This window comes from Olea europaea, chromosome 19 (genome assembly GCF_002742605.1).
Source record: "Olea europaea var. sylvestris chromosome 19, O_europaea_v1, whole genome shotgun sequence".
Lineage (NCBI taxonomy): Eukaryota > Viridiplantae > Streptophyta > Magnoliopsida > Lamiales > Oleaceae > Olea > Olea europaea.
Genome location: NC_036255.1, coordinates 7450310 through 7459268, shown reverse-complemented (window position 1 = coordinate 7459268; position 8959 = coordinate 7450310). Strand labels below are relative to the sequence as shown.

The window sequence follows — 8959 nt, the reverse complement described above, 5'->3', positions numbered from 1 at the left end:
CCCAAAAAAAAAAAAAAAAAAAAAAAAAAAAAAAGAGAGAGAAAAAATCCACTGAAAATAACAGCTTCGTCGTCACCACCCGCCACACATTCTTCTTCTTCCACAGCCACCACCACCTTCCCCATCCATTTCATCTGCTTCTCCAACCTTATCCCCCACCAATCTTCACCTCCATTTTTCTTGATTTTTGTCTATTTTACATAAAAGAAATTCTATTTTTCTTCGCACTTAGAAATTGAGAAGAATATAATCAATTGTCACTAGTCTTCGTTGTATAAGTTTGATTCTAGAGCGTTTATATGTCGATGAAACTAGAAATTTGGCTGGATTTTGAGGTATTGTCGTTGCAACTGCACTGCTGTGGTGGCAACAACCTTGCCGATGACTTGTATATGGGTAAAACCAGGATGTTCACTACCCACATGAACAGCAACAACACACAACAGTGTACATTGAGAAATCCTCAAGCTGTATCACAAATTGGACAAGAGCAACACAACATCAACAAATAATTCCTCAAACGACAACTTGAAATTATAGAAGTTTGGGGGAAAAATCATTTCCTTCGGAGAAATGATGTACCAAACGACAACTCGAAATTATAGAAACATGTTTGGTACAGTTTAAAATCCAATTAAAATCAAAATTTTAACCGTTATTTCACTGTTTTAGTCGTCAGTTTTGAATTCTTCTCTCACAAGTAGGACCCACTTTATCTCTAACTGTAAAAAAATCAATTAACAAAATCCCTACCAAACAAGTACTAAGTTTTTTTTCCCAAATGATGATTGAAAATGTGAATTGGTGTGTGGTTTGAATTTGGGGGTGGCAAGTAAGGGAGGTGGGTTGTGGTTTGTGCAGTAAAGGGGACAAATATTTATTTTCGAATTTTTTTCTTATTTTGTTTGGTTTTCTATAATATGAGATTAAAGGCTCCGTTTATTTTTCATTTTCACAAAAATGAGAATAAAAAATATAATCGTTATCGGCCTCACAAAAAAAATAGAAATTCAAATTTTGTGACTTGATATGATGGATAATGATCATATTTTTCAGTTTAATGAAAAAAGAATGAGAAACAAATAAGAGCTAACTAAGTTATTATTTTGTCCTTACTAAATTTGATCAAAATCAACTATTTTGGTCAACTAACGATCAAATGGATTCTATCAATTTAGATTACAACTGCATATTTATTAAATGTTAGGCACATTCACTGTCATAAAATGAAAGTTAGGGTAAAGTCTGCAAAAATCGTAAAGGTTTGGGACGGTTGCTACAATTTTCCCTATAAATAAAGATAATTTCCTTTAAAAACTTTTCTACAAAAAGTAAAAGTAAATGTCATGCTAAACGAACCCTAATATGTTTACATGTAACGAGTAATATATACTTTGAGTTTTACTAATATGTTTAAAATGAATTATGCTTAATTTTAAGATTAGAGCGCGTTTAAAAAAAAAAGTTAATAATGTAAGTTTAGAATGAACAAAGATTGACATCGAATGCTATTAAGACACACACACAATATATATATATATATATCACCCTCATTTCCTTCTCTCTATTCTCACCTCCAGAAACCCTAGTAGTTGTTTGATACTAACAATTTCATTTTCAAAGTTACGAAAATTATAGAGGAACAATTTTAACGGATTACTTAATGAATAATCCAGTAAATCGTGAAATTTTTTTAAATTCCTTTCTTGATGATTTTTTTAAAAAAAAAATTATATGTAAGGGTATATATATACACTAATAAAAATAAAGGAAAATACACAGAATTTTCGATGACAAAAGAATTTTAGAGAAGTGGGCCTCAAGTGAGTAAAATAATCGAAAAAATAATTCACCCTCGTGCTGTGTCTATTCTGTAACTAATCTAAAAAAATATATAATAATAATAATAATAATAATTTGCACGTGGAGCAAGGTTGTAAAAATTTGAAAGCGAATTCTGTGGTACAGCACCTTGTGGCAAGTGGCGTTCAAATATGACCGTTGCAAGTACAGACTCCCAACTCTATTTCTCAATTACCAATTCAAATCGAATCAATACATTTACACTCACCATTCTCTCTCTATATCTGAGTGCGTGAGTGAGTGTTTTTATTTTCTTTTTTCCCTTTCTAATGGCGATTGCTGCTGCGTCTAAACAAGAGCAGACGGTATGGGAAAACTTCATTTTTTATTTATTTATTTATTTATTTTTTTTAGTTATTATATGAATTTAGCGTTATTTGAATATGTTTGTTCAGAGAAATGAAGATTTATTGCTTCTCTTTTTCCGTCCGATAGATATGACGTTTTCAATTTTGAATATTTGCAATTTTTTAGGCCGTTGATAAATGTGATTTGGAAATTGGAAATAAGTTTTTTTTCCCGACATTAATTAAAATTAGGATTTCTTTGATTTTGGGATTATTGTTGCAGCCGTTGCATTATATTTTGATTTAAATAGGTAAGCATTTGGAAGGAAATTTTAGTTGTTTGAGAGTTTTATGAATTGTTTTTCTTTAAGATTTCTAAAGATTATCTTCGAAAAGGGGATCAGAAAATAATCACTTGAATATGTGGTTTTGTAAATTAAGGCGCAGGATTAGGATTTGCATAAGAAGGTTTCCTGAGTTAGGTTTAATATTGCCTTCTGTGATATGGACTCATATTTCATGCAATTCCATGGTGCTGAAAAAGCAAGTTATGAAAGTAAATATTTCATGCAACTCCACGATGCTGAAAATGCAAGTTATGAGTCATAATTTTTGGTGAAACAAGACACTGTTAAGAGTTTTTCTTATTTTCTCAAATTTTGACTATGAGAACCCTGAATTATTTGTGTTGTATTTATTTGAGTGTTTTTCTGAGGAAATTGTGCACTAGAGACCTGCGATCCTCTAGAAAGGATCCCTTGCAGAAAAGAAAATGATTTTCTGTGAGGGGAAAAAAGGCATAAAATCATGTTTATGCATGCGACAATGATACATTACTTGTGCAGGCTTCTTCGGAGAGTGTGGCAGCAGAAAAAAAGAGATGGACACTCAATGATTTCGACATAGGAAAGCCTCTAGGTAGAGGAAAGTTTGGACATGTATATCTGGCAAGGGAAAAGAGGGTAACTTCTCTTCATACCTATTCATTTTTATTTTTTTTGGCATCTAAAACTTTCTCATCCATGGAGCTTGATAGTTATTAAGTTACTTGAAAGTACAATACCCAAACTACGATAAGTTCGAATGGCTTCACACACTATCTGCAGCAAAAAAAAAAAATAATAATAATAATCTATATTTTCCAGTATTAAGCCATCAAGTTTTAGATTTCAACTCCCAGAGAGAAGTCATACTCTAGAAATTGCCAAATGCACAAATCTTTTCAAAAAGGGTCTACTTACCTTTACAATATTCCGGATTGTATCATAGCTCTAACTAGTCATTAAGAAAAATGAGTTTTGCATCTCTCTGAGGCTGGGGAAACAAAGAGGAGTGGGAAGAGATCTAAAAGCGAGACTGCAACTACATGGGATTACACCAGAGGAAAGACCAAAATCTTCCTTGACGTAGCTTGAAACTTCAATTTTGCAAAATGAATATTTTGATTTATTAGCTAGTAATCAGCGTGGAACCTCTGACCACTTCATCTAAATTTAAACTATTATAGAGGGAACATATTTATTTATTAAGGATACATACCCCATCGATTCATTTTTTCAATAAAAGCTTGATAGCTGCACAATTCTGATACATTGAGGTTTGAAGCCAAGGTCCAATACCTGTTGTCATACCATGTCTAATAACCTCATCTAAAATCTTTAAGCTGTTATAGAAATTTAGTCTTCGACAGTCATTGATTCTGGTATTGATTCCTTTAGGAAGCTAAACATAGTGAACTGGAATGTGATAAAAAAACCGGTAATGATGCCTTGAGATTTGTTGATATTAGTTATATATTTTCCAAATGGAAGGAAACAAGATATGATTCTCAGGACATATTTGGAGTATTTTCTGTGCTGTGGCATATTTTCATATCGTTTACGAAAAAAGTAATCTCATTATTGCCTGTTCTAGCAAAGTCAACATTACATTAAGACCCAATCCAAATCTCTGTAGAAAGTGCTAATCTTTAGTTCCTAACCGTGGGAATCTAAAATCTGTCTCTTTACTTCGATTAGAGCAATCATATTGTGGCGCTGAAGGTGTTGTTTAAGAGCCAGTTGAAACAGTCTCAGGTCGAGCATCAGCTTCGTCGGGAAGTTGAAATACAGAGCCATCTTCGGCATCCTAACATTCTACGACTCTATGGTTACTTTTATGACCAGGTACAGTCCATCTTGTTTGGTTTATGGTTGAATGCTACTTTATATAAGACCTATCCGTAACAAAATTAAATGCAGAAACGAGTGTATTTGATCCTGGAGTATGCCGCAAAGGGGGAACTCTACAAGGAGCTGCAGAAATGCCAACATTTCAGTGAAAGACGTGCTGCTTCTGTGAGTACTCTTTTCGAGTTTGTAAGAAATCGATTCTCATTGGACATTTTCTTAAAAAAAAAGTTTAATTAAAATAGCAAAAAAAAAAAACCTACTGCCTGACCACCAATTCTCGCCGCCCCACCCCAAACTGCCTATCACAGAACCAGGGAGGATGCAGTGGTGTTTTCCTTCTTTTTCGTTTTCTTTATCTTCTATTTTTCATTTTTTTATTGAGACTAAGTTGGAAACCAACTTGTTACAGTGCAAATAGGTTTCTGACCTTCAGTCCGATTTTTTAAAATTAGAACTCATTTATGCATCTCAAGTTCTTTGCGTTCAGATGGTTTTGGTTATCTAGTTAAAATATTTTACTTTTAGCTGTGGAAATTTGACTAGAAAGTAACCATTTTGTATTTGTGGGCTTGTACAGTATGTTGCATCATTAGCTCGGGCCTTGATATATTGTCACGGGAAGCATGTGATACATAGAGATATTAAACCTGAAAACCTTTTGATCGGAGCTCAGGTAAATAAAAGCATTTGTAAGTTGGCCATTTCTGTTTGTTTATTAGAAAAAAAATCAGCAGTCTTTTCTAATTTAACGTTTCCAATTGCCAGGGCGAACTAAAGATTGCAGATTTTGGTTGGTCAGTGCATACATTTAACCGAAGACGAACCATGTGCGGCACCCTAGATTACCTTCCGCCTGAAATGGGTATGCTTTACTGCAGACCTAATTTTTCTAGGATTTAGTGATTCAGACTTAGCAGGATAACACGCAGATTGGTGGATTCTACTCATTTTTCATTTTGAAAAGGATTTGTCTTCTTCATATTTCATAGTTTTTGTCTTTATCCATACTTTTCATTTCATCCATCCTCTCCCAGATGAAGCATGCCTGTCCAGAGTAGGGTCGTCAGTCATACGTAGGGGTGGGCGCGGGTCGGTTCGGTTCGGTTCTCTTTAGAACCGAACCGAACCAAACTTTTCGGGTATCTAGTAAATGGAACCGTCGGGTCCAAATATAATTATGGAACCGTTCGGGTTCGGTTCCATTCGGTTCGGTTCGGATCGGTTCGGTTCCGTTCGGTTCTGTACTATAATTAAATTTTTTAACATTTATAACAACGTTATATAAATACGACTAATGATACATTCAATAGTTTTGGAATGTCAGAGATTAGTAAACTATCTTGTTCAAATGATCGCTACGATCAAAGCTTCAGTCGGGGAAAGTCACGGCTTCGATCGGAGGTCAGAGTGTCGGTCGACGATTGTATAGGTTTTGGAATATTAGATAGGCTGCGAGAGTGAGTGCGAGAGTCGAGACAACGTTATGCACTTTATTGTAGGTGCTTAGGGTTATTTAGTGGATTTGATTTGTTTGGCTAAGAAATGAAACAATAAAATGGGTAATTGGGCCAAAAATTAAAAAATTAGAAATGAAACAAATTATTGGGCCAAAAATTTGGATTTAGAAATCATTAATTTGTTAATTTGTTTAGAAAAAATTAAAATTAAAATAATTTGATTTACTCAATATAAAAAAAAATTAGAAAGATTCGGTTCTTATTCGGTTCTTCGGTTCTTGGTCTAGAACCGAGAACCGAACCGTACCCGTCGGTTCTCAATTCAAATACCCGTTCGGGTATTTAATTTGACAAGAACCGTCGGGTTCGGATCGGTTCGGTTCGGGTTCGGTTCGGTCGGTTCGGTTCGGGAGATTTGCCCAGCCCTAGTCATACGGCCTTATATTGGGAGGGCAAGATACAATATTGTTGCACACCGTATGAACCCCATTGTTTTTTAGGACCCCACGTCCTTAGAGAAATAATTTTATTTATATTTTTTAATTTTTTATGAACCACATTTCTCCATTATTGCATTTCCAACATGCACTGATCAACGGTTTGGTGTTAAATTTACAGTGGAGAGCGTGGAGCATGATGCAAATGTGGACATATGGAGCCTTGGAGTCCTATGCTATGAGTTTCTCTATGGGGAGCCTCCTTTTGAAGCAAAAGAGCACTCAGACACGTATAGGAGGTAATCTTTTTTTTCATTCTTTCTTTAATGATAACAGCATAAAGATAACAGCATAAAGAAGGCAACCAGTTATTGCTCAAAATATTTGGTGAATCACCCCCTCAGATGTGATGATGTGGATAGATTATAAATTTTTTTCCTTTGGTGTTATATGACAAATGAAATAAAATCTCACCTATACTATAAGCCTAATATCAGTTTTCATATTCATTTAACACGTGATGCCTACAAGTCAAATATTAACTTAGCAAATGTGAGGCACAATTAGTCGTTGCAATCCGCCCTCCTCATAGATCTTGTGTTGAGCTTGGAAGTATAGCCCTTCCTAGGTTGTCCAGTTTACAAGAAGAGTGGATGCAATGCAGACTTTGTCATTCCATTGGGGTTTAAAGTGAATCGTCACGGTTCTATTTTCTGACGAATAAATTGTACACAACAGTGACTTTTAAGATCTGAAATTGCATATAGCTTGCTGGCTGAATTAATTATACTTCTTGTTTTCCAATTATTTTCACAGGATTGTCCAGGTGGATCTTAAATTCCCTCCAAAGCCCGTAGTCTCATCAGCTGCAAAAGACCTTATTAGTCAGGTAAGTAAGTTTTATTGGGTTCATATTATTTCATTTGTGTTATTCTTGTCATTTGGATATTTTGATGACAGATGCTTGTCAAGGATTCTTCACGACGCTTACCCCTTCACAAACTTCTCGAGCATCCCTGGGTCGTGCAAAATGCTGATCCTTCGGGTACTTACAGGGTTTGATTATTAATTTCTTCCTCATGCTAGCGAGAAATATCTCAAGCACCCTGATAATCGGGTAATTCGATGTAAAATGTCCCTTGTGTCAAATATATCTGAGATGATGATGTGATCTTGTAATGAATATAAAAAGGGCTTTTCCATGCAAGATGCACTTATTACCGGCTTTCATCAGGAGATTTTAAAATCAGCAATATTGCTGCTGATTATGTAGTTAAAAAATCAATTTAAAATTCTTCCAAGTTTCGGATGTAAGCCTTATTATAATTGGATGGAGGCATTCTTTTCATTGCATTATGTTCTCATTCTGCTAATCCAATCCACATAAGTAGCTCTCTGATAATGTATCAAATTGCAACAATATCAATCCGTTAATGTGATGAAAGAATACATTAATATTACGCAGGAAAATTTCATTACTACAGTAGTTTGAGAATACGATTTCAAAATAAACAAATTTGTAAAAACCTCAAAAATTAGGCAGTATGTGACTGTGATCTATTCTAATAAATGATTCTGACTCTATCACAAAAGGTTCTTTAATTCCAATAAAGAATTCACTGGGGCCTTCTATGGTATAACCTTTTCAATTGGGATTTTTTAATCATTTTTAAAATAACTATTTGCAACTTATCAATTCAAAATGGACTTTTCGAGTACCTAATGTTAAAAAAACTGCAGAATGATATATTTTATTAATATCAGAAGAGTGAATGAATTTGCAATTTGATGTCTTTATAAACATAGTTTCTTTAAAAAAATTTATCTCCTCATCGTCAGTGCTTAAGGTTTATCTAAACGTTCATCTCTCAGGATAAAATTGATTGAATATACATATACTGTAATAAAGAATTAACAGGCTAGGAGAACCTGGATGTTAACTTTCTCCATTGACATAAACATAAGGAGTTGGGAATTTGACATTCGCATACGCAAATTGTGCTCACACACAAGTTCAAGGCCCGAAATGCTAATTTGATCCTTGATTTGCACTCCCTGCTTCCACACACGAAGAGCGCTTTTATGCTACACATGATTACACCCATAAAAAATGTAATCATATATAAACTGGTATTTGCCTTAATAAACTTCCTACGTGAGATAAACTAAATTATTTTTCTCTCCAACATATAAACATTTTCCAATGGATTAATCTTATTTGGTACTTCTCTCCAACCTATAAACATTTTCCAATGGATTAATCTATTTGGGTACCTAATAGATTACCTAATGGTTTACCGAATTGACAAGTGGCAACCCCTTATTAGAGGGGTGGCTTAGGTAAATCATTTGATACTTGTAGCATCTTCCTTTTCCAATTCATCAACTATGAACTTCAGTTTCTCATTCAACCAAACATCAATATATAATTTCGATGTTCTCACGGAGGAGAACACAAACCCACTTTGATCTTCCAAAACAAATGAACGAGTCCAACTCAAAATTATGCCAAAACAAACCCCCTTTATAAGTCATTTTTTTAACACTCATTGGTGCAAATTGCAGCTCTTCGACAATATTAAAGAAGAAAAAGAAAACTTAAGATTTTGTTCTTCGCATATTTAGAAACCCAATGGGAATCGCATTGCATTCTTGTCCAAAGATGATAATACAGATTACTTGCATAATTATCCAAAGATGATACGGACGATACTTGCTTCATAGACAAATGGAACATTTTGGAA

General features: G+C 34.3%; 1 protein-coding gene across 1 annotated transcript; it reads left to right on the top strand.

Moving 5' to 3' along the window:
• The first annotated feature begins 2053 nt into the window (after positions 1–2053).
• LOC111368654 (serine/threonine-protein kinase Aurora-1) lies at positions 2054–7563 on the top strand. The gene is made up of 9 exons (XM_022990023.1): positions 2054–2168; positions 2996–3112; positions 4169–4315; positions 4391–4486; positions 4899–4994; positions 5087–5183; positions 6397–6514; positions 7032–7104; positions 7176–7563. The coding sequence occupies exons 1-9, from the start codon at positions 2133–2135 to the stop codon at positions 7275–7277; spliced, it is 882 nt and encodes a 293-aa protein (XP_022845791.1). The 5' UTR covers positions 2054–2132; the 3' UTR covers positions 7278–7563.
• Positions 7564–8959: the final 1396 nt, after the last annotated feature.

Excerpts from the sequence above, each read along its gene's own strand:
- LOC111368654 (XM_022990023.1), top strand. The coding sequence starts at position 2,133 with ATGGCGATTGCTGCTGCGTCTAAACAAGAGCAGACG. Across the intron at positions 3,113-4,168 it reads ATCTGGCAAGGGAAAAGAGG|AGCAATCATATTGTGGCGCT; the intron begins GTAACTTCTCTT and ends TACTTCGATTAG. Across the intron at positions 4,487-4,898 it reads GTGAAAGACGTGCTGCTTCT|TATGTTGCATCATTAGCTCG; the intron begins GTGAGTACTCTT and ends GGGCTTGTACAG.